The sequence below is a fragment of the Salvia hispanica genome, chromosome 3 (genome assembly GCF_023119035.1).
Source record: "Salvia hispanica cultivar TCC Black 2014 chromosome 3, UniMelb_Shisp_WGS_1.0, whole genome shotgun sequence".
Taxonomy (NCBI): Eukaryota; Viridiplantae; Streptophyta; class Magnoliopsida; order Lamiales; family Lamiaceae; genus Salvia; species Salvia hispanica.
The window spans coordinates 21,888,583-21,914,287 of NC_062967.1; the positions used below are offsets into that span (position 1 = coordinate 21,888,583).

At 36.1% G+C, this 25,705-nt stretch overlaps 4 protein-coding genes across 6 annotated transcripts; 2 read left to right on the forward strand and 2 right to left on the reverse strand.

Annotated features, from left to right (window-relative positions):
- Positions 1 to 210: 210 nt before the first annotated feature.
- LOC125211900 (probable pectate lyase 22) lies at positions 211 to 1,858 on the forward strand. The gene is made up of 4 exons (XM_048111859.1): positions 211 to 343; positions 445 to 1,191; positions 1,282 to 1,420; positions 1,490 to 1,858. The coding sequence occupies exons 1-4, from the start codon at positions 243 to 245 to the stop codon at positions 1,712 to 1,714; spliced, it is 1,212 nt and encodes a 403-aa protein (XP_047967816.1). The 5' UTR covers positions 211 to 242; the 3' UTR covers positions 1,715 to 1,858.
- Positions 1,859 to 2,075: 217 nt separating this feature from the next.
- LOC125209590 (vegetative cell wall protein gp1-like) lies at positions 2,076 to 2,582 on the reverse strand. The gene has a single exon (XM_048109183.1). The coding sequence runs from the start codon at positions 2,580 to 2,582 to the stop codon at positions 2,076 to 2,078; it is 507 nt and encodes a 168-aa protein (XP_047965140.1).
- Positions 2,583 to 5,397: 2,815 nt separating this feature from the next.
- On the reverse strand, positions 5,398 to 11,196 carry LOC125213446 (DEK domain-containing chromatin-associated protein 4-like). The gene is made up of 12 exons (XM_048114002.1): positions 11,075 to 11,196; positions 9,940 to 10,746; positions 9,809 to 9,842; positions 9,200 to 9,279; positions 8,730 to 8,789; positions 8,522 to 8,632; positions 8,347 to 8,427; positions 8,175 to 8,243; positions 6,485 to 6,923; positions 6,259 to 6,371; positions 5,889 to 5,919; positions 5,398 to 5,801 (listed from the first exon to the last, which is right to left on the reverse strand). Exons 2-12 carry the CDS (start codon positions 10,687 to 10,689, stop codon positions 5,626 to 5,628), a joined length of 1,944 nt encoding a protein of 647 aa, XP_047969959.1. The 5' UTR covers positions 10,690 to 10,746; positions 11,075 to 11,196; the 3' UTR covers positions 5,398 to 5,625.
- Positions 11,197 to 16,623: 5,427 nt separating this feature from the next.
- LOC125211994 lies at positions 16,624 to 18,483 on the forward strand. 3 transcript variants are annotated; one of them, XM_048111985.1, is made up of 3 exons: positions 16,624 to 16,865; positions 17,823 to 17,935; positions 18,045 to 18,483. In XM_048111985.1, the coding sequence occupies exons 1-3, from the start codon at positions 16,817 to 16,819 to the stop codon at positions 18,327 to 18,329; spliced, it is 447 nt and encodes a 148-aa protein (XP_047967942.1). In that variant the 5' UTR covers positions 16,624 to 16,816; the 3' UTR covers positions 18,330 to 18,483. The 3 variants fall into 3 exon arrangements, with proteins under 3 accessions (XP_047967942.1, XP_047967944.1, XP_047967943.1); XM_048111986.1 differs by having other exon boundaries at positions 16,627 to 16,865; positions 17,823 to 17,923; XM_048111987.1 differs by lacking the exon at positions 17,823 to 17,935.
- Positions 18,484 to 25,705: the final 7,222 nt, after the last annotated feature.

The following is a 25,705-nucleotide window of genomic DNA, read 5'->3' on the forward strand; positions in this document are numbered from 1 at the left end:
ATTCTCCTATTGGTGCAAACTACTTCAATAATTTGAATCTTTTTTGTTATATTCTCTCTAATCTCATTATCAAGTGCTTCAAATCGTACATTCAACAGCTTTGGCAACGGCGAGTTTATATGTCATGAATTCCAACAACTATTGTGACTCCCAATTTATTGCCACACCTTTATTAATAATCTCAAAATTTGAGCATAATATAAGCCACCTAACTCCATTTGCTCTGTCCAAGCTAAGTAACAATGTCAATAGTCTTGTTACTCGTGTGCCTTACCCTGCTCTCGCATGCTTCCACATTTTCCGCACGGCCGGTGATGCATGACGCGTCTCAACCTTCCCGATGGTACGCCCCTTTGCCCAACTTTCAATTTCAGGGTTAAAATAGTCATTTAAATCATGAAATTTAGTCAAATTTTGATCAGTCTTAGTCTTATTAAATTGCAGGAGATCAATGAAGAACATGACAGAAGGGGCAGGGGCAGGGTCGGCCACGTGCAGGACAGGCAACCCGATCGACGACTGCTGGCGGTGCGACCCAGACTGGGAGACGAATCGAAAAGTGCTAGCAGACTGCGGGATCGGGTTCGGGCGCGACGCGATCGGGGGGCGGGACGGGGAGTTTTACGTGGTGACGACCGAGGAGGACGACCCGAGGGAGCCGAGGCAGGGGATGCTGAGGCACGCGGTGATCCAGAACGAGCCCCTTTGGATAATCTTCGAGCGCGACATGAGCATCACCCTGAAGGAGGAGCTGATGATGAACTCGTACAAGACCATCGACGGGAGAGGGTTCAACATCGAGATGGCCAACGGTCCGTGCATAACAATACAAGGTGTGACTAACATTATCATTCACGGTATTTACATACACGACTGTGTCCAGGGCGGGAACGCCGTGGTGACGGACGGCCCGCAGCACTACGAGCTGCGGGGCATCTCTGACGGGGACGGGATCTCGATATTTGGAGCCCGCGACGTGTGGATTGACCACTGCACCCTCTCGCACTGCCACGACGGACTCATCGACATAGTCTCCGGATCCACGGCCATCACGGTCTCCAACAACTACATGTTTCGCCACAATGAAGTGATGCTTATGGGACATAGCGATGATTATGTAGCAGATAAGAAGATGCAAGTCACCATTGCTTTTAACTACTTTGGGGAAGGTCTGGTTCAAAGAATGCCCAGGTAACTAACTAACTAACTTGGGATTCGAGGTAGATGGAAAATTATTATTGATCATTTTAAAAATAAAAACAATGGTTTTTGGTAATGAAGGTGTAGGCATGGCTACTTTCATGTTGTGAACAATGTATACACTGGGTGGGAGATGTACGCGATCGGGGGAAGTGCTAACCCGACGATCAATAGCCAGGGTAATGTGTTCATCGCAGCAGACGACGATCATACAAAAGAGGCAAGTATATATATTTTTTATTGTTGGCAAAGCAGGCTTTTAACTCACACGCACATGGGGTGAATTCAGGTGACGAAAAGGGAAAGCAGCCCGGGAGATGAGGAGTGGAAGAGCTGGAATTGGAGATCGGAGGGAGATCTTTTGTTGAATGGAGCGCGATTCATAGCTTCTGGAAATGCAACAGCGGCGACCTACGCTAAAGCATCGAGCATGGTTGCAAGACCAGCTTCGCTTTTGACTAGTATAATACCGGCTGCTGGAGTTGTCAATTGCAGAATTGGCAAACCCTGCTAGTATTCTTCTTCTTTCTTTTATTTTTCTTTTTTTCTACTTGTATTCTTGATAGCTCTTAAATGTTTTAAGAGTTCAAATCAAAATAAGAGAGATTTGGAAGGGAACAATTTATCATCAAATAGAGTACAAACTTTTTGTTTGATATTTCTCATGTTACTTACTATTTAATATCGATTTGCATCACACATGCACTACAACAAAATTGGAAACGATGGATAATATATTTAGAAACAAAATCAAATCAAATTCAAACTACAAAATTGAAGCGAAAAATAAACAATAAAAAAGCAAGAATTGATGCATATGAAATAATTACAAAAATCTCATTAGTTAAAAAAATACTAGTAATAGATGAACGTGATTATAAGGCCGATAGAGCGATGGCGGTAAGAAGGAGAGAGGCGGCGGCGTACAAAGAGTTGGCGGAGGAGTAATCGATAATGACGGGGCCACGATGAGTCGAACCCGCGGGCGAACTACTATGGGACGAAGGTAGGCCAGCAGCAGGTGCTGGGGCACTAGACGGCGCCGGCGAAGGTGTTAACACGGTAGCGTTGCTCCTCAACGGACGTGATGGGCTCGGAAGCGGTGGATAAGCGGTTGGGGGAGATAGCGACGGTGGAGCAGGCGGGCTGGTATTGCTAGGTGGCGGTGAGGTGGACGGACTCAGCGCGTGGGTCTCGCCTTTTGAGTTGACCGGGGACGGCGCGCCGGCGACGGCCTTTGAAGGTGCCGGAGAATGGGCGGCCGGGGACGGCGCGTGGCTGGCGGCTTCGGATGGAGGCGGAGAAGGGCCTTGAGTAGAATGTGCTTTGCTGGAATATTGGGAGAATATTAGCAGAAAAGCGATGAGTAATAATCGATTCATTGTTGAGATGAAAAGATTTTTTTGATAATTGAAAACAGGGTTATGAGTTCCAAGAATTTTTGAGACGGTCTCCGTTGCATATATATAATGTTTATACGAGATTGATATAAGTTGGTGTTTGTTATATTCATAGATATCATCTCCACTATATCTGGAAATCAGTTATTAAGATCATCATTTTTAACGTTAAAATCTCTTAAGTGGCTATCTATAATCCTTATTCAAATTAAAAATTTTATGCAATTTTTAAAATAAGCTTGTGTGCCAGTCATAATATTGCTGCGTAGTTTTATTGTTATTTTTTTACTTTTAATAATTTAACTACTACGCTAATCTGCAAAACAATTTAGATTTAATAATTAATCCTGTAAGTAGTGATGTAGTATGCTTTTGGGATTTTTAGAGGTATGTACTAGCAAATATTACAAGCAATATACTTCTAAATTTTGTAATTTAAAACATAATTAATTTTTATTGGTCATTCTATAATTAGTAGTTTATGATTTAATTTTTTATAGTACATTGATTAAATATCGATCAATGTACTTTGCCGCATCGACATCTAATTAATCACAAGGAACATGGAGGGTACAGTAACTTCAGGTACAAATTAACTGGTTTTAGATTATACATATGTTAGTTATTAATGATAAGTTGCCAACACATTCTTTTCAAATTAAAATGCCAGCACATTTATTATTAAATAATTAATTATCTCTTTTAATGCTCATTTATAAAAAATTCAATAATGTTAGGTAGAGAAATGGAGTAATACTAAGAGTTTAGCATATGTGTAGTTTAATTGCTTTTTAAAATTTTATGTCCGGTTGTTTTGTTTAGTTAGGTGGAAATAGTGTTATTTCCATTTTATAGCATATGTGTAGTATAATTGCTTTTCAAAATATTATGTCTGGTTGTTTTGTTTAATTAAGTGGAGATAATGTTATTTCCATTTTATAAAATGTAGTACTATCATTTTTAATAGAACACAAGAGTATATTAAACTGTTAAAAGTCAAGAATAATAGTATTATTAAAAAAGAATACTACAAAATTGGTAAAATATGAAAGAGATGGAAGGAAAAAAATTATTAAAGTATTATTGGTGGATAATAGACTCCACTCATTGGATAGAGAAAAGTTAAAAAAAAATAGAATTAGACTATTTTCATGGGATAGACCAAAATGGAGATAGTGTCAATTTTATAGGACAAGGCATAGGTGGACTTACATGGAGCCTTGGGGTTCTATGGAATCCCAACTTTTGTATCTTTATAACGGGGTGGTGTTAGACCTGCCCAAGGTTTACCGAACCAGCGGTTAAAACCGAAACCGAAACCGTGAGAATTTACTCGAACCGAAATCGATAATTTTTGAACTGTGGTTCGGTTCAGGTTCAAAATTTTTTGAACCGAAACCGTGCCGGAACCGTCGGTTCCAGATGATTCCAGACCGGAACCGCAAAAAATCGACGGTTCGGAACCGTGAAAAACCGTAAAACAACCACCAAAAACAGGCGGTTTTGGAACTGGAACCGTAACCGCGAAACACCCTCGCGGTTCGGTTCCGGTTCAACAATATCCAAAACCGGAACCGGTGGTTTCGAACCGTAACCGTCGGTTCCTGAACGGTGGGCACCTCTAGGTGGCGTGGCTGAAATTTGAGTTCGAATCCTAAGAGGGCATAAGTCTTCCTCAAAAAATTTTCCAGCTCTTTTGTTTTGTAAATACTAATTTATTTATTTTTTTGAAAAATATGTTTTGTCTACACTTCTCTTCTTTTCATAAAATAGACAAGGACAAACTATTAATCTCAAATTATACACACTTTGCAATAAAAAAAAATTCATTTTGTTAGCACTTCTAATTTTTTTCAAATACTCAAGTTATTAATTTTAAAATATACTACTCACTTTGCAATAATTTTTTTTTTTTTTTTTTTGTTAACCCTTCCCATTTTTTCAACTACTTTTAACGATCACATGTATATCTAGTTATTGTCATCTTTTTATTATTTGTCATTCACTATAATCTATATATGTCACAACTTCCTTATCAATCATGCCACAACTACTTGCGGTGAGATAAATATCAAAAAATACTATGCAACTATTAATAGTAATTTGGACCCCCAAGTCCTGCGTTCGCCACTGGAACAAGGGGAGTACTAATAAGTGAAAAAAGCCATAGATTAAATTGACCCATGTTGAAATTGTTATTCTTGATCCCTCTCTCTCAAACTCTTCTGCGAAATCACTGTGAAGAGCTCGTCGTGAGGAGCGTTGCCACCACTCCTCGCAATCATGCCCTTTGCAGAGGGTGTGTTTTGGACTGTTTGTTTGTAGTGGTGGTGGTGGCGTGGCAACAAAAGCGATGGAGTAGATGTTACAATTGTTGATTGTTATGGAATTGTTGTTTTCATTTAGTTTTTGTGTTCAATTTTTGTGGAAGATGTGTGCAATGGATGGTTCATTCAATTATGTTTGTCATAGCTCCAAGGAATCTGATGTGTATTTTCAGAGCACCACAGCAAATTTAGTTATTGTTACTAAAACTACAACTACTGCAATATTACAGCATTGTTTGTAGAATTTTGGATCCAAGACAACAATAGAAATATTTGAGTCCCCTACTTTAACTCTCCTAGCCCTCTCATGTACAAAAGAGATGGTATGGCACATTGGCACCTTCGAAGTCACGTCAAGACGAAATACTCAGCAGGTCGAGACGCTTTTGCCCAAATGAGGCACATTCGTCCCAAATGTAATAGCTCCAATATGTATAGATCTTCAAATATACGTCCGAGAGTGCATGCAGTGACAGCAAAAAAAAATTGTCCTAATAAATTCAAAAGGGGAAGAATTTATCACAGTTTACATAACAAGCTTGACCAGTTAAATTGTCTGAACAACTAAGGAAGCTGGGTAAGCAATTAACAATGCTATAGCTAACGTTAATTAATTACAGCTGCCTCGATCCATAACAGGAACACTGATACATTACAACAACACAACTACAGATAAGGGTATTTTGTTAGTGTGTACACTACGTTGCCTTGACACCTTTACTGGAAGGAGCTTTTTCGTCCTTCTCCACATTTCCTTCATCCTCCTCTTCACCTTCATCATCACCATCAGCATCGGCTAGCTTTGTCAGCTCTTCCTGAATCATCAGCTTTACTGTTGACTTCCTCGCTGCCAGATCAGTGCTGAACTCCTTTGCTGAAATGGTCAAAATCTTGTTACGGATCCTAATATCATCAAGCACTAGGAAAACCAAACATAACTGAGATAAATGCGAGAGCTTACCAAGCAACTTCAAAATGTCGGTGAATGTAGCCTGCAAGAAAGAGCATATCAGGTGTATCAAAGAAGAGGACTAACTCAACCGTACAGCAAAAAATAGACTGCATTAAACATGTCAACCCATTATTGCCACTAAAGTGACCTATGCACGCCAAACCAGCAATATTCAACCTAGTACTAGAATATGAGATTATAACTTTATCCAAGAGAGAACGGAATAGACTACAGGTTTGTAGGACATGCACCCATTATTAGGTTGGACCTCAATGCAGATCATGTGTGGATATATCATGTGTATGCCTTCTCCGACCTCTTTCCTTTTAACCAGCAAACAGAAAATAAACAAAGGTGGAGCTAATATTTCAGAACTCACCGTATTGAAATCGACCTTCTTGAGGATCTTACAGATTGAGTTTCTAAGATCATCATCACTTGGGTCTAGAGTCTCTTCCTTGGGCTTCTGTTTCACTTTCAGAACTTTCTTCCCTGTGTTTGAACAAAACAAAATGAACTTCAGAAAACTGACTCGTTACAAGGGCTCTCAACCTGTGCAACACATCAGCACATAACAGATGGAAGGGGAATTGATGGTGACTTACCAAGGCTGTCATTTGATGGTGACTTCTTTGGGATTGATGACTTCTTCACTGCTTCATCCTTCTTTTTAACTGAAGATTTCTTTGCACACGAGTCGTTCTTGATTTTAGAGCTGTCCGGTGATTTTGCTGGTAATTTCTTGGGTGGGGGACTGGTCTTTTTAGAGATTGTCACTTTCTTTGTCTTGGGTTTATCAGAAGAGCCCTTCTTTATAGAAGACTTTGCAGAACTTGCCTTCTTCTTTCCTTTGTCCTCATCTGACTCCTCTTCAGATTCACTTCCTTTCCCCTCGCTTGGAGCTTGATCAGACATCTCTTCTGATCTGTCCTGAGCACCATTTGTATCTTCCCCTTTATCTTCATCAGATTCATCTTCTGATTCAGGAGAAGTGACCTTTGCCTCCCCACGTTTTTTAGAATCACTCTCAACTTTCTTTCGACTCTGAAAATTATATTCACCAAAACTGATAAGAAAGATGAGTATGATGTACTAGCATGGCTCCACACATCATGGTCAACAACATTTTTAACTTGGTTACCTTCTTCAACCCAATTTAACAGCCAAGTTTCACATATAATTGAAAATTGGTATTGCCAATTTGAAAATTGCACATCAATTCTTTTCATACTTTCTAATTTCTGTCATGATTCATTGACCTTGTCACCTTGCCAATTTGAAATTTGCAATTCAATAGGAATGAAAACTTAAACTTAAACTTAAACGTTAAGCACAAGGTTATCTACATCATCTGGTAATAATAATGTAGCAGCCACATCATCTACTATTCATTCAACTCCACTCCTTCTGTTAGAGAAATGAGTTGCATTACTATTAAAAGACCCAGAAAATTTCTCTCTCAAAAGTAAAGAGTGTAATACATTTTTGGATTGTTTGTATTACTACTACTTTGGACCAAAAACTGCAGGCAATTACATGATCTTCACTCAAGAGTGAAATAACATTTTTGTATTGTTTGTGTATACTTACTAACTAGGACCACAAACTGCAAGTAACTACATGCTCGAACACAATTTTAAGCTCATCAATAAAACAATAATCAAGCAAAGCATCAGCATATGAATGAGAAAGAAACTACTGCCTAAAAACCTATCGTGGTGCAAGGGAAAAGTGAACTTGGCCATATAAGATCTGATTTCAAGAGTTTGACTTGGCTATAGAAAAAAGCAGTGCTCAATGTACAACATCAACAATTGATACAGATATGCATATAGTGATTTGGAGGGGATTTGCATATTTATCTTCTTTATGACTTACTTCCTTATATAATTATGATTTGATTTTTTCTTATTTATTTTCAAGTTTAGTTAATTGTTTTAATTAGGATCACTTTTCTTTTCTGATCACAAGTAGGATTCAATATAATTTTCTGGATAAAGGATGCGTCTTATTAGTGAGCATCATGGGAAAAGAACAGAGATAGAACGGTATTAGATGGTGGCTTCAGGCGTGAGGATTATTTTCTAGTATTTCTTTAAGTACGATAAATTCCATTCAGTTATTTCCAGTTTATGTCCGTGTTCTTTCAATCTTAGAGTTTGTTTCCAGTTTATGTTTTTGTTCGTCAGCCTTTACTTCTATCACACACACACAAGACTGCATAGTTGCAGCGGTACCTTCAAGTAAATAATTCAACCTTTGACCAGAAAATTACAAAGAGCAAAACAAAAGTACCTTTACTGAACCTTTAGTTGGTGTAGCACTTCCTGATGCTGGTTTGCTACTCCTCTTTCTCTTCGTTCCCTTAGTTGTAAAATGCATGAAAAGGATTCCAATATTTAGGCCACGTTGAGGAAGAAACTAACATGGTCACAGTATATTTAGGAAAGTTAATAAAGTGACAAACCTGCTCTTTTTCAGCAAGCAAATCAGAGGTTGTAGCATGAGGTTCCATAAAGAATTCCATCAGCTTTACAATGATATCTTCCTGAGAATATGTAATTAAAGTTAATATGGAAAGACACATAACATGCAAGCAAAGACATTTATGTTATCAAAGACAAAGTGATGTATGAGCAGACCTTCTTCGCACTAGTCTTTGAAATTGGAATATCAAGGACATCACAGAACTCTATTAATTTCTCCTTGACAAACTTGTCAAGTTTTTCTTTGACTTTGCTCATTTGCTTTTCCTACAAAGTTTTCATTTCAAAATCTAAAAGTTAAATCATTAGAAGGGGAAACAAAAGAGAATCTGCAATTCAACAGAAAGTCAAGAGTTTCTCTTACCTCATTATCATGCCAAACAAATCCAGAAAATCTCGAAATGTTGTGTTTCACTTGAGCAGCCTGGACAAGTCAAATGTCTATAGTAAGCATTAAAAAAGAAAAAATATTTCCAATGCCAGGAATAATAGCTTGAAGTACAGAAAGTTGTGAGTGAAGAAAAACCCTACATCACCTTTATTATCTCTTGTGCTTGAAACATGTTTTATTCCAAGAATAAATTGGAAATTGACAGAACAACAGTTATTCATGGTGGTGATGCATAAGTGCTAAATTATCACAAATAGCATGCTACTATGAATCTGCTAGATATACTTTGAAATCTATGAAACAAAATTCTACAATCTAATGGAATTCATGACCTGGATAAAGCTCATAAGATTTCTTAATGTAGTTCAAGTGCAGATAAGATAAGCACTGGTGAATTAACTAATACAAAGCGCATCTGAAATTAAACACATAAGATGCCTTACCTTTCCTCTCCTTCCAAAGAGTATAGTATGCAGCACTTTAAAAGTCTCTTCAGTCTTCTTTCTTGACAATTTGTACGCCACTGAATGAAAATCAAGGTCAAGAATATTAAAAAATTCATTCATGAAGCTAGAACGGTAGACCTTCTATGTCATATTGTCATATGACTCATATCCTATAAATACCAAACAGGAATTTAAGGTATGTAATACACACACACTTTGAGGCAGCATAAATTGAAGTACATAAATAAAATAAAATAAATTGAGCAGCAATATTGCTTAGAGAACTTCAAACATTTTGGAGCATAGAAAGAAACAAAATCACCAAAACTTGTACACTCAACGGAAAAGCATATTCATATGAGATCAAACGTGGTATATTCTTAACATTTTGATCACTTTGTAACTCAGATAATTAAGCACGCACTATTCAGTGGTTCTTTTAAAACTCAATGAAGGAAAGTAACAAGAAGTGGCCAGAATCAAAATATATTTTGAGCACAACTTTCAACCATAATCCTTTGAGAGTAACATGCATACAATTGGCAATTTGGCATAACATTTAAAAGTATGTGTTGAGGAGGCAAAGAAGTTAGTCAAACATAGTACCATTTGGAATATCTTTCAGCGCAGTTCCACGACCCTGAAAAAAAAGCACACCAAGTTAATACTTAAATACAGTAGCAACTAAACTAGAAAATAAGAAAGTTGAAAACAAGCTAAGATCTTAAAGGCTGCACCTTTTCAATACGAAAATCCTTGGAGGCATCCTTCTCAATAGTAGCCACCAACCTTTCCACAGATTTCCTTTCACGCACAGGACGCTCAAGAGAAAAAGCCGAGGGTGTCTTGGGCTCAATTTCCTTTTTCACCACTGAGGTTTTAGGTTCTTTTGTCTTTTTCGGAGTTGGGGTTTTCTGCTCCTTCTCCACCTTTTCAGTCTCCTTCTTCACCTCTACAGGTTCCTTTTTTGTAGTCTTGTCACTTCTCCGACCACCAGTCTTCGATCTAGGGCGTTTTTTCGAGCCTTTCCCTTCCTTCAGCTCCTCCGGCTTATCTTCCACGTCTTTAGATCCATCATCTTCCCCAACCTTCTCCTCCGTCACCTTTTCAGTATCCTCCTCAGCCTCTTCCGCCATTTTTTCATCCTTCACTTCTTCCTTTCCCCCATCATCTTTCAAAGTTTCTTCCTTTTCTTCATCAGCTTCAGCTTCTTGCTTCTCAGTTTCTTCAGCTCCTCCTTCTATTGTTACCGTTTCCCCCTCTGCCTTCTCCCCATTGGCCTCTTCTTTATCGACATCCATTTGCTGAGCCTCAGTTTTCTCCTCATCTGGTTTATCCTCTTCCATTTCTGTCACCGTATCAGGCTGCTCTCCTTTGTTATCTTCTACAGCCTCAGCCTTACCCTCCACATTGGCCTTTTCAAGAACCTCCACCTTCCCATTACCCACAGGCTCGACCTTTTCCGACACCGCACCTTCCTCACCCATCAAGCCGCAAGTCCCAATTCCGTAACTTTCCGAAACCTTATTGTCCGCTAAACCAATCTACAGCACCCCATGTGCAACTAAAATTAGACAATTTTACAGAACTTCGCAACAGAGTCGTTATGAATAAAAGTTTCAAGCTTCATGATTTTAAAGGCTCTCTGAAAGATCTATGAATTAAAACGAATAAGTAGAACAACAATTGTCAAGGAAAGCAGCAAAATTGCAAGATATAACTCGTAATTCACATACAAGAAGACGAAACCCTAACCTGGGAAGGCATCAAATTCAACTCAATTAAGGGTAGCAAAACATAACTACAACCCAAATTAAGTTCCGTGATTCATGAATTACAAGAGAAAACGGCGAAAGCTAAAGCATAACTTACAGAAATTGAGAAGCTCAACTTGAAAAGAGTCTTGCCGTTGCAGCTCTGCTCACTCCCCACTGATATTTTTAGAATTTCTTTTGTCCGTCTGATTTCGTTTTACATTTTCGGGCAAAGAATTTTAACTGCGGACTTCAAATCCGGATTTTAAACCCAGTTTAAAGCCACGTAGGATGTGACACTGAGCGGGATTCTGAAAAGAATGGAATCGACGGACGAGATGGGATTTGACGGACGGCTGAGATTACATATTCTCTCAGTATGATAAATTGTTGGATCGTTTGACTTGACTTATAGTATAGGCATTAGGCAGCCAAATTGAGGAACTCATTTTCATAGTTTTTCTTTTTATTTCCTGACACTTTAATTTTGTCCGATTTCATTTTGATAAAGGTTGACCGTTAGACTATCTCCATTCGTGACACTCACCCAACCCAATCCCAATCAACTTTTTAATAAAATATTCATTTTTCTATCCTCCACATACACAACCCTCACTCAATTCAACACCCATCAACTTTTTTACTTCCATCAGTGACCCCAACCCAACCCAACCCAATATTTTCTTTTTCATATATTTTATATTAATATTTTGATTTATAATTAATTTAAATATATTAAATAATGTCTACAAATTATAATAAAAAAGTATATGATTCAAATTTAAAACAAAAAATATTAGATATTCAAATAATTAAAGCACAATATAATAATAAATTACACACATTAAAAAATATAATATGATCATAGAAATAAACAAACCAAAATACAAAGAAATGATATATAAAGACAAAAATAATAGTAATTAAATAAATTAAAATTAATCACTTAAAGTAATAAAAATTTCATAAATTCACAATATTCAAAACATTCAAAAGTATTTAGATTTCATATTTATAGATTACAATTCTAAGACATGTACATTATTAAATAAAATAGTGATAATCAATAATTAATAGTAAATAAAAAATGTAAAAATAGTAATACATGAAACCAATAAAAAGTTGACAAGTGTCATTTGGCCTTCATTTTTGGGTGGGCCGGCTGACAAGCCATGAAAATGGGGGTTGGGTTGGGCAATTTTATTTTTGGTTTATTTTTAATACTCCCTATTTTGTCCTATATGCCCCACCCCCATCCCATAGTCACCGATGGGGGTAGTCTTAATGCCTGAAATTCACTCAAGTATTCCACTGTTCATCGGTGTATTACACCAGAGCTACTACGCTGGAAGCAATGTTGTACAGAATCAGCTACTTCCTCTATCTCATCAAAATTCATCATCATGAGTGACATGTGATTTTATGTAATTTAATTTTGTAAATTGAATCGAAAGAATAAAGTAATAGCAAAGATAATAAAGTAGAAATAATGATATTTACATTTTTAGTAATAGATCAGCTTAGTTGAGACAAAAAAAAAGAATGGATCATCTTCAGTGGAGCGGAGAGAATTGTTTTGCCTACTTTCCATATAAATAGTAGTGTACTCGGTTTATTCTATGATCTATCTATATTGATTTGTATATATTTTCGAATCTTTTTATTTATATAGAGCTGTTTTTTAAACTATTAGTAAAATAAAATAAAATTACAATATTTTAATTACAAAATTAATTAATAATTGTACTACTTAATTTTTTACTAGCTTAAATTATATATTATTGTCGTGTTAGAAAAAAATAAATCTCTTGTATATTGTGTATCCAACTTATAAAAGGCATGTAAATCATCTTTCCAATAATCCATCAAGAACATAAATTTCATACTAATATTATTATTGCATCCGAGTAGGAAAGACATTAATTATTGACCAAAAATGTCAAATACAGACGATAAAAATAGCCTAAGAGTTTGTCAACTAACCTAACAGATTGAGAACTAGTAAAAAAGCCACTATGGCTTTCAAACTTAATGGAAATAATTACCCACTTTTGGCAAGGCCTATGAAAGTAGTAATTGGAAGCAAGGGAACTTACCAACATATCACTAGAATTCCGGCATCGCCAGAACCGGAGAACGAAGGTTATGCCGAATGGGAAGATACAAACCTTATAGTCTTCTCGTTGATTGTCGATGTCATAGAAACAAACACTATTGCGCACTTCGCCCATCACTAAACCTTGAAGGCAATTTGAGAAAGTCTCACTGTGATATTTGAAAGCTTGGCGGATCCATAACTAGTACTATACGACAATTGAATGAAAAGGCAAATACAATCACATAAAGATACCTTAGTTTAGAGAAATATTACTGTGGATCAACATCGACTAGTGTCAAAGTCGTTCAGTTGATTGTTGCAACCAAAGATGTTAAAATTCTAATATCTTGTCTCACATCGGCTTAGTAACGATCCTAGCTCACCTATATAAGTGTGAATAACTCTCCCCCTTATGAGGCCTTTTAAGGGGTGAGTGACTCATTTCTAATAAAAGAGTCGGTCAGTTTCGACGACACACATGCACTAGACGGTTTTTCAAATTCATAGTCAGCTTGAACAACTGTTATGACATTATCCGACGGGACATTCTCAAGGAGACACATCTCCCCTCAGTCGAAGCCACATGTGGATGGGTGAAACGGGAGGCGGCTCGACACAAGATCATGCCACCAGCTTCCGCTCCCCCAACTACAGCGACCAACAACACAATCAATTCATTATCAGGGGAGCCAAATGCGAATTTGGAGCCAATTAACCCAACTTCTGATGTTGATATCCTTCTCAACTCCTCACCGGACATCTATAACAAGTTCTAGATGTGCATCATGTCAAAATACAAGTATAAGAGCATCCGCAGCGGGCTCTTGTCCGTCCTTGCCAGCGGCGAGGACGCCGCTCGTCCGCTGCTGCGAGCTGTCCGTCCTTGCCAGCGGCAGGGCAAGAGCATAAGAGCACGCCCGTGCCGCTGAGCAGGATGTCGTGGCAGCAAGCGATTGGCCAACGACAATTTCGTTTTTTTTTTTTTAAAAATTAAAATTCGAATTTTAATTTAAAAAATCATTTTTAAAATAAAAAATTATTTTCCCACTTTTCAAAATTATATCCGTTTTCTACACACTTTTAATTTATTTTTCAATTTTTTTCCCCCAAAATTTACATTTTTATTATGTATTTTTATTTTTTACGGTTTTAATTATGTAATTTTTATTTTTTATGATTTAATTATGTAATTTTCATATTTTAATGTATTTTTATATTATAGAAATGTTTAGTAATTGAAGTATTTAAATTGAATAATAGAATAGTGGGACCCTTGAGCTTGTCTATGCGGAAGAATACGGATGTGGGTGTTGTGCTCTTGCCTAAGGACAAGGAGTAAAAGTGGGTCCGAGCCTACCTCCATGCTCTTATTTAAGAGCACGGATGGGAATGCTCTAAATATGATCGAACTTGTTATGAAACTACAAAAATGTGAGGAGTGAATGCAACAAGTTCATGAAATACAGATGGCCGCTATACCATTTTCCTTCAACTTTCGTTCAAGAAATGAAAAAAATTAATGATTGTAGTGCCATGATGACAAAATGCAAATTGCAAGGAAGTAATCAAAAGCAAGTGGTAGACCAACCCACCGACATCCATTATAAGAGATGGGGGAGGACGGACCTTCAGAGATTAAGAAACCTAATTGATGTTTTTTCAATGGAATTTTCTTTTGGCTTCATTGTCTTAGTTTAGTATTCCTCGAGGCTTGAATTATTGTTTTGATTTATGTTTTTTTTTAGAAGAAATATAATTTTCAATTTTATGAAATAATTTCTAATAGATTGTTGGTTTTACTATTATAAATCGATTTCCTCTATCCATAATGCTATAAATAGTACTCCCGCGGTCCCACTGTAAGTGATTCTCATTTAATTTTGGATCGCCCTAACTAAAGTTATGCACTTTCTTTTCTGGCAAAAAATGACTTTTTTTTCTTCTCTATTTTGTTCTCTCTTCACTTGGCCTACCAAACATCTTTTTTCTTAAATCTTATATCCAAAGGAGTGTATTACTTGAGGCTAAATGAAGGAAGTATAAAAATTGGATACAAGAAAGACAACTCAAACCTAGCTCGAGTCTATTAACTACATTTTCTTATAAATTTTCTATGAAATTAAAAGAATAAATATGTATTTTGACTTTTAAAATGTTGATTATTTAGATCTTTAGAGGAGAACAAGGATTAGTGAATTCAATATGTGATAAGCTTAAAATTTAACTATTATTAATTCAAGGAGTATATATTTACTCTCAAATGAGTAATGTTTTATCAAAATTCCAAAATAGTACTTCTTCTGTCTCATAATAGATGTCACATTTTAATTTGTCCTATAAAATATGTCACATTTTTTAATAAAAAGTTCTCTATCACATCAATATATAAAAATATATATGTTCTTATCACTTCATACGTAAAATAACATCTCATAAAATCACGTGTCGATCTGAATGTTATATCTATTATTGGATAGAAGGATAACATCACAAGTCCAATTGAATTATTTTGCACATCTTGTAGTGGAAAAGTTGTTTAAAACAACTCAATTGGTTAAAGAAGAGTTTTGTATAAAATGTCAAAGGTTGACTGATATTTCAAAACATTGACAGATTACGCCCATAATTTAAGTATTTAGTAAATGTTATAAATACTTACAATTATTGAGATCTTATGGTCAAAATTAAAGAACATACTATCTCATTATAGTCCTCAGTTGATAAAAGACTATCAACCTAATGATTTAGATAACCAGATATAGACATATACTCTCTCTCCGTCCACGAATAAAAGTCCCGGTTCATTCACGAATAAAAGTCCCGATTCATTTTTACCATAAATGGTAATATAGTCTCACATTTCACTAACTCATTTCACTCACATGTCATTTAAAACTAATATATGTAAGTGAGACTCATATTCCACTAACTCTTTTGCACTCAGTTTTTTTAACATTTCTTAAAACTTGTGCCGCCAAGAAATAGAACTCATAATAACGATCGGAGCGAGTAATTATTATGTTGTAGTCAAATTGCTAATTCGTCTTAAAGTCATATCGACTATGGTTAAGGTTGATGGTATCCACAACACCCCGTCTCTTAGCTATGCCCCATATGAAGTAGTAAGTTAGTAACTTTTATCCTACGATGAAACAACAGTCATAATCCTTCATTATTACCATCGAACTATTCATAAATCTCTTCTTTTTAATCTATTCTTTCCTTCTTTCTTTTTATTCATTTATTATATATTCAACGTAAATTGAATTTCTGATTTATTAAAAATTTTAAATTTTATATACGAACTAAATTTAAAAATATTTATTTTTTCCTTATATGGAGTAGTACACTATTATGCTATATTCTAGGAATTTTGATTTAATAAAATACTACAAATATTATATGCAAAACAAATTTAATACTTAAGAATAAGTAGATTTTTTTTAATCTATATACACTAATAAATAAAAATGCAAATAAAAACAAAAAACGAAAGGAAAAAAAGAAATACGAAAAATTTAACACAAAGAAGCGAGAGAAAATTTAAAACACAAAAAGGGTAAAATATTGGGTTTGAAAATTGAAATCGAGCTCCCATTTCTCTGCGTTTAGGGTTTTGGGGCGTCTGCTTTTTTTTCCTTCCTTTTCCCTCTCAATTCTTCTAAAGTCCCTCTTTTTCCAGATAACAAATTCGATTCCATCCCTCTTTTTATCTGAACTAAGGCGGAGATTGTATTGGAAATCGATGATTGGCAACATTAAATGGACCCTTCCCTCGCTCAATCCGCTTCTTCCGCCGAAGATGAGTGGGGTAATCTACCACTTCTGATTATTCGTTTACCATTAATTTTTCCTCCGTTAAATGGGAAAATTGCTACTTTTCTGTGCGATCGTGTTTAAATTGGAGAATACTAGTTGCTGAGTGTTTATACATGTTGATTGGTGAAACATGTGAGACAGAGATAGAGTGTTTATTGTGAGTTGTTATTTCGGTTGTGTTTTCACTGCCAAACTTCTGTTGCTGCGTGCTTTTTATTTTGTTGGATGATGCTTCACTACTTGTTTCAGTTTCTGTTACTGTTTAAGTAGTGATGCTGATGCTTTGGATGGCAACAAGTAGGTCATTGATTGGAAATAAGAATGAACCTGAACTTCAATGGATATTTCCTTTGGTTACAATGTTGTTCTATCTTTTGTTCTTATCATAATTATTGATCATTGCCGACATATGTAAGAAGCTGTTAAGTATCATTCTGATTAACGAAGACTTTGATTGAACACTTCAAATTGGTAATCCTAATTTGAGGAGCAGGTTGAACCTAATCCTATTCGTGAAAGGGTCTGGTAATTGTGGACTTATATGCATCTATAAAGAGTGGTACTATTATATAAATATGTTTTGTTTGAGAGTGATATTGTGTTAATATCATACTAAAAAGATAGTTTGATAAGTCTAGCATACTATAAACATACTGGTATCTGATATAATTGACAACCTATTTTGTTTTGTGATTTGGTTATACTATCTTTGCTCACGTGATTCTGTGAGTTCTACATTTTGGTGGATTTTGTATGTTCTGTCATGTCCTTAGCTGATCTGGTTTATATTTACCTGCAATTTGCAAATAACTAACTAGTATGCAATGCTGGTCAGTCGATCTCTGTTTCATCATGTCGTATGCTATATGATAGATTCTTATGTTCATTCTAATGCAAAATTGCAACTCGAAATATATTAAAAATGTTCTATTTTTGCTGGTTTTTTTAGACACTGATGGATTTGTAATTCCAAGCTTGGAAATTGAAGATACAGATCAAAACAAAACCGATATCCCAAAAGTAGAAGACACTAAGCTGATCGAAGTTGAGGTAGTAGAAAAGGTCTTGTAGTATGAAATCCTTAATCATTTTCTATATAGTGAATACAACCATAAGCATCCAGTTTGTGGGCTTGAAATGAATCTCGAATACTCATCTCTCGTTTTGGCAGGCTGTAAAGGAAGAGCATATATACCTCGGACCACATGGAGCTCCTCCATCTCAAGTAAAACAGCAGGAACAGAAGTCTTCTAGCCGCAAACAGAAGTTCAAGCAGAAACTCAAGGAAGCCGATAGAGTATACAGTGGAAGCGGGCGAGAGAATAAGGTGGACAGTTTAAGGGAGCTTGTAGGTGAGGGAGGGAAAATGCAGGCGAACGTGTCGAAGAATTCTACCAGGGATTGGCTCGACCCCCACTGTCACGAGTCGCAGTTTGAGAGAAAGCATGTACACTAAAATTTCTGCTCTCTAGTTCTATATTTCGTTCTCCTCTTACTTTCAAGGTCATTTTGTTTCTTCAATAAGGTCTTGCAAGACAGACTTACTTGGAAAATATACGTCATTAACAATTTTACTCCTCAAATTATATGGATTCGTTTCAGTTTGTTTAGCTGCAGTTTTCTTTAGTATAATATTCACAGCATCACAAAACTTAATGGGTGGAATAAGTCCCTTTCACACCATACAAAACAAAGCCAACAAGCCCAAAAGTTAGAGCTTTGAAATAAGCCCAACTCTGTATCATTCGAGCCCAAATGTTGATTAGCTATTATAGGACAAAGATCCCATGCAACTCGAAATAATAACACTACCAAAAATAAAATTTCATTTAAAACTTTCCTTAATATAGATATCCCTGGTAAAACCATATATTCGCCATTAAAATAAGAATTTTAAAGATATACTCCCCCGTCCACGAATAAGAGTCTCATTTTTTCATTTTGGTCCGTCCACGAATAAAAGTTCCGGTTCATAATTACCATAAATGGTAAAGAGGCCCACATTCCACTAACTCATTCCTCACATATCATTTAAAACTAATATATACAAATGAGATCTCTATTCTACTGACTTTCTTCCATCCACTTTTCTTAACATTTCTTAAAATCCACGCCATTTAGAAATGAGACTCTTAATCATGGACGGAGGGAGTATTAACAAAGATTGTATATACGATATACACCTATATTTTAAACCGGTTTTTATTTAAACCGATCTTTTTATTAACTATTATATCTTCACTAAACTATCCTTTTATTATATTTGTAAAGTCAACACACTACCAAATTGCATTAATTACATAAGGTATGAAATTCTATACAATCAATGCAATTAAAAAGCTTCCATTTATTTAGTTTTCAAATATAGATGATCCCTTTATGTTTCAAATTATACAGTATAAATGAAATTATATACAATCACTACAATAATACACTTTCATTCGTTTAATAAAATATAAAAATTGAATTTCTTGACCAATAAAAATTTTATTTAACTAGTACTATTATCGAAGTGATATCATCAAATTTGAATTCCCATTCATCTAGGAAAATTTCATAAATTAAATTTCATGACTAATAAAATTTCCATTAAACTAAACTTATCATTTAAAAATGGAAGGGATACCTTAAAATTTCAATCCCCATTGATTTAGGAAATATTTCATATTGAAGACTAATAAAATTTCTATCTAACAAAAATTATCATTTATAAATGGAAGGGATACCTTTAAATTTCAATCACCATTTATTTAGACAAATTTCATAAATTTATTTATGAATTTTTCAACTAATTAAATTTCTATTAACTAGAATGGAATTGATACGTTGCATTTCAATTCTATGATATGTAAAATTTTTCTTTGAAAACTTTTTCCATTATTTAACATAGCACCGTTACATTCAAAATATAACATTAGTTATAACTTTTACACTTATTTTTTGAAGTGCTTGAATCCTCTAAAAAGTTGAGCAATATCCATGGCTAATTCTAACATCAATGATATTTTGTACGACATGTTTGGATCCGACAATGAAGGAGGTTCGCAAGACGAGACTATACGAGAAGGTATTTGTTTGTTCTTAAAAACTCATTCTCATATTATTGATTATTGAGTGCACATATTAATCTCCCACAACTTTATTCAATTTTTTTGTATATCATTTGTGTGGCATTTAGATAACATGCACGATTCACATGAAGATACATTTGATGAGTTACTTAGAGACGGTCCTAGATCAGGAATAATGTTTGATTTTGAAACGAGACTCTATGAGGCATATAATTCATTTGCCAAAAAACAAGGTTTTGTCATGATGTGTAGAAGTAATATTAGTACGTATATTGTGATGTCATGTGATCGGGCTGGAAAACTGGATTGTAAGAAACATACCAAAAAAACAGGTTGTTGGGCACATATCAATGCCATTAAACATGATTCTGGTGAATGGAAGGCGACTACTGTTAAATTGGGCCACAATCATGATTTAGATCCAAATATTACAGCTCTAATGGCAAGTCATAGAAGTTTGTTTATGAGGATGAAGAGGCAATTGGAAGCAAAAGACATGGTGGGAATATGGGTTTGCAAAAATATTAAGTTGGTAGAAGTTCAATCCGGAGGTCCTGAAAATTTAGGAGCAACTCCAAGAGATTGTAGAAACTTTATTAATGAGAGGAGAAGGTTGAGGCTTGGAGATGGAGATGCAAACGCCGTCCATAAGCTCTTTAGCTCATTGCAAAAAAGGATCCGAGATTTTTCCATTTGATGGGTCTTAATGAAGATTTGAGGCTCCGCAATGTGATGTGGATCCATCCGCGTTGCATAGCTGTGTATCAAGATTTTCACGATGTTGTGAGCTTTGATACAACCTACTTGATCAACCAATATCAAATGCCTCTAACAACGGTGGTCAGTGTAAATCACCATAACCAATCTATTCTACTAGGATGTGCGTTGTTGTCACATGAGCATGCAAATTCCTTTAAGTGGGTTTTTAGTAATTGGGTAGAGGCAATGCGGGGGTTTATCCTACTACGATATTGACAAATCATTGCGAGAGTATCAAGATTGCTGTTAGAGAAGTTTTGCCCAATACCATCCACCGTTTGTGCTTATGGCATATATGCTAGAAAATTCACCAGAAATTTACAAGATGCTCAACATAATTTTACTCCATGATCTATAACAGTTTTAGCATTGTGCAGTTTGAATAAAGGTAGTCTGAATTCCTATCTCAGCATGGTCTATAAACTATTAGGTGGCTTAAGGATCTCTACGTGGAACGAGAGAATTGGGCCCCTATTTACCTGAACCATTATTATTGGACTGGCATGGTGCCAACTCAACGAAGCGAGTCAATGCATGCATTTTTTTATTATTACGTGAATTCTCGAAGCACTTTGAAGACGTTTGTGGAACAATATGAAGTTGCTATAAATGATAAAATTAGGAAGGAGGTGGTATAGGCCGTCTGTGGAGTACATCTCTTGCACTTGCCGCAAGTTTGAATTTAAGGGTATTTTATGTGTTCATGTGTTGAAGGTTTTAGTTTACAAAGATGTTCAATATGTGAATGAAAGATACATATTACGAAGATGGCGAAAGGATGTGTATAGACCGCATTCTAATATTGTATTTATAAGTGGATATCCTCACATGACAGCCGAGTACAAAGAAACTCAAGAAATGGAGCAAGATTATCAACAATGTGTAGAATTGGCTGGTTCTTGTGATGAAAAAAAAGGAAATTTTAGAAGAAAAGGAATAAGGAGACAAAGAAAGCGCTTATAAATTGGAGAGCACCTTTTCCTGCCGCATCTCCTTCTGGTCTGGCTGAAGAAGGAACAAGAATTTCAGGGCTTATTCTTTCTTCAGTCAGACCAAATGCTGCAGGAAAAGGTGTTCTCCAATTTATAAGCGCTTTCTTTATCTCATTATTCCTCTTCTTCTAAAATTTCCCTTTTTCATCATAAGAACCAGCCAATTCTACACATTGTTGTTAATCTTGCTCCATTTTTTGAGTTTGTTTGTGCTCGGCTGTCATGTGAGGATATCCACTTGTAAATACAATACTTGAATGTGGTCTATATGCATCCTTTCGCCATCTTCGTATTATATATCTTTCATTCACATGTTAACCATCTTTGTAAACTAAAACCTTCAACACACGAACACATAAAATACCCTTAAATTCAAACTTACGGCTATTGCAAGAGATGTACTCCCCAAACGGCCTATAATCCACAATGTAAGTATATTGCCTATGATATTCATTACACCCAATGAGCATTTCCAATACCTCAAACCTTTCAACACCACCTACATTATCTTCTCCAACACAAGCAACTTCTTTGACATTGCAATTGCATATCTTGTTAGTTTCTTCTTGGAATATCTAGTATACATTTAACGTGTAGTCACTTGAAAATTGGTCTTCCCATACGTACTTCGAAGTCAGTCTCGGTCTCCAACTCTTCGACTGAAAATTAGCTTCCACCTCCTTCCTAATTTTATCATTTATAGCAACTTCATATTATTCCACAAACGTCTTCAAAGTGCTTCGAGAATTCACGTAATAATAAAAAAATGCATGCATTGACTCGCTTCGTTGAGTCGACACAATGCCAGTCCAATAATAATGGTTCAAGTAAATAGGGGCCCAATTCTCTCGTTACACAGAGATTCTTAAGCCACCTACTAGTTTGTAGACCATACCGAGATAGGAATTCAGCCCACCTTTCTTCAACTGCACAATGCTAAGGTTGTTATAGATTATGTAGTAAAATTATGTTTAGCATCTTTCATAATCAACAACACTTTTACATTTTTGGGCAATTTTCTAGCATATATGCCATAAGCACAAACGGTGGATGGTATTGGGCAAAACTTCTCTAACAACAATCTTGATACTCTCGCATTGGTCTGTCAATATCGCAGTAGGATGAACCCCCACATTGCCTCTACCCAATTACTAAAAAACCACTTAAAGGAATCCGCATGCTCGTGTGACAACAGCGCACATCCTAGTAGAATAGATTGGTTATGGTGATTTACACCGACCACCGTTGCTAGAGGCATTTGATATTGGTTGATCAAGTAGGTTGTATCAAAGCTCACAACATCGTGAAAATCTTGATACGCAGCTATGCTACGCGGATGGATCCACATCACATTGCGGAGCCTCAAATCTTCATCAAGATCCATCAAATGGAAAAATCTCGGATCCTTTTTTTGCAATGAGCTAAAGAGCTTATGGATGTCGTTTGCATCTCCATCTCCAAACCTCAACCTTCTCTTCTCATTAATAAAGTTTCTACAATCTCTTAGAGTTGCTCCTAAATTCTCAGGACTCCAGATTGAACTTCTACCAACTTAATATTTTTGCAAACCCATATTCCCACAATGTCATTTGCTTCCAATTGCCTCTTCATCCTCATAGAAAAACTTCTATGACTTGCCATTAAAGTTCTCATATTTAGATCTAAATCGTGATTGTGGGCCAATTAAATAGTATTCACATTCGATTCACTAGAATCATGCTTAATGGCATTGATATGTGCCCGACAACCTGTTTTTTTGTTATGTTTCTTACAATCCAATTTTCCAGCCCGGTCACATGACATCACAATATACGTACTAGTATTACTTCTAAACATCACGGCAAAACCTTGTTTTTGGGCAAATGAATTATACGCCTCATAGAGTCTCTTTTCAGAATCGAACATCATTCCCGATCTAGGACCGTCTCTAAGTAACACATCAAATGTATCTTGATGTGAATCGTGCATGTTATCTAAATGCCACACAAATGATATACAAAAAAACTGAATGAAATTGTGGTAGATTAATAAGTGCACTCAATAGTCCTCATCATGTACACTAGTCCAAATAGGGACGCACCCTTGATAGGACCCGAATTCGATTAACTCGTAGTTGGGACTCACTCCCCACTAAGCAATCCCATCATCATCTCAACAGCCTTAACATCAATAACCTCAACAACATGTGAAACGAGAATATGGCCATAAACTCGATCACCGGACCGGCCGACCCAGAAGACGGCTCACAATCCCCAATGGTGTACACTAGCTTGAGTATGGACTCACTCCCTAGTCAGACCCGAATTCGATTTCAATAGGTCTAGTAGGGACCACTCCATTGCTAAACAAACAGATAGACATTTCTCAAAACAAAAACATGGCATGACATACCCTTTGCAAACTCTATTTTTCTCATAAAATGTATTTGAAACGTAAATCATTTTTCTGTCAGGGTCGAGCATCATCTCACATCACATCAACAAGTCGAGCAAATCACAAATCACTCAATAAATCAACACACAAATCACATAACATCACTTTCCATTTTAAGCACATAAATCACATCTCATGGAAGTTGAATTAATTATAATTGCAATCACAGGCATTTCGTCACATAAAATGATGATTGAATCGATATATTAAAACTAAAGCTCTTGAAAGTATTTAGTTCGAAAGCCTACCTCGTTCGTTTAATTTTTTGAATTTGAATTCCTTACTTCGACTTCAATTTTGTTCGCAGAGAAAATCCCCTCCATAAGTCCGTGCTTCTTTTCGCCAGAGCTTCTTATCTCTTACGGCCCGACACATTTTAATGCAACCAAAAATAGAATTGACATGTCCAACTAGCCCAATTATTACTCGTAACTCCATTCTTCCCCAATTTCATATTCCTAAGTTGACTTCAATTTAAAGCTCAAGTACCATCTGTTGCTTCATATTTAGTTTTCTTCCATCTCGGCTCTCCTTCTTTCTCTTCTCTGTCATGGCACCACTGCCTCGTTTCTCTCCGTTGAGCGCTGCCGTCGCCATCACAGCCCTATCTTTCCCTCATCTCCGCCACAGCGCCGCTGCTGTCAAAATGCTGCCGGCATCGACGCTGCCGGGTCAGCCGCTGTCCGCTGTGCAGCCATCGTCACGGAGCTGCCGCTCGCTGCCAGCACCACTCCGACGTGTTGCTGTTCGCTATCCTGCCGCCGCTATTGATCGCAGTCGCTGCTGTCCCAGTTCGCCGTTCAGCCGAGCAGCCGCTGCTGCTGTCATCTCCCGAGCTGCTGTTGCTTGGCTGTTCACGATTCGCTGTCTCTTTAGTCTCTCCTTGCTCTCGATTGCTCTAAATCTTGATTATGAGATTTTCGATTGATGGTGAAGTTGAGAAGTTGCAGTTGAAAATTTTTCCAAGATCTATGTTCTCGTTTCCTCCAATTTTGATTGGGAAGGAATTGTGAAGAAGAGACAGAAGGTATAAAGATAGTCATAGTCTCACGTTGATTTGGTTCCTTTTTTTTTTTTTTTTTGGTAGCGCAGATAATGAACAAGATTTTCGGTAACATATTATTGAGAGGAATCTATGGCTGTTTTCATCTCCAATTGGGCTTCACCAAGAAGAAAAACAGAAATTTAAAAATATTTGGCCTCACAACAAATGGGTTTCGAATTGGGGTGGGAAAGAATAATTATTTTAGCGCAAAAAGTAAAATTCTTTTCTCGACAAAAGATATTAAGATAAAAATTTTCAGGTGCACAAGCTAAGCAACGTCCTTTCATTTTAAATAAAAAGATAGAAAAAGTCGGGCTGTTTCAATAATCAATCATAATTAATATGAGAATGAGTTTTTAAGAACAAATAAATACCTTCTCGTATAGTCTCGTCTTGCGAACCTTCTTCATCGTCGGATCCAAACATGTCGTACAAAATATCGTTGCTGTTAGAATTAGCCATAGATATTGCTCAATTTTTTAGAAGATTCAAGCACTTCAAAAATTAAGTGAAAGTTATATCTAATGTTATA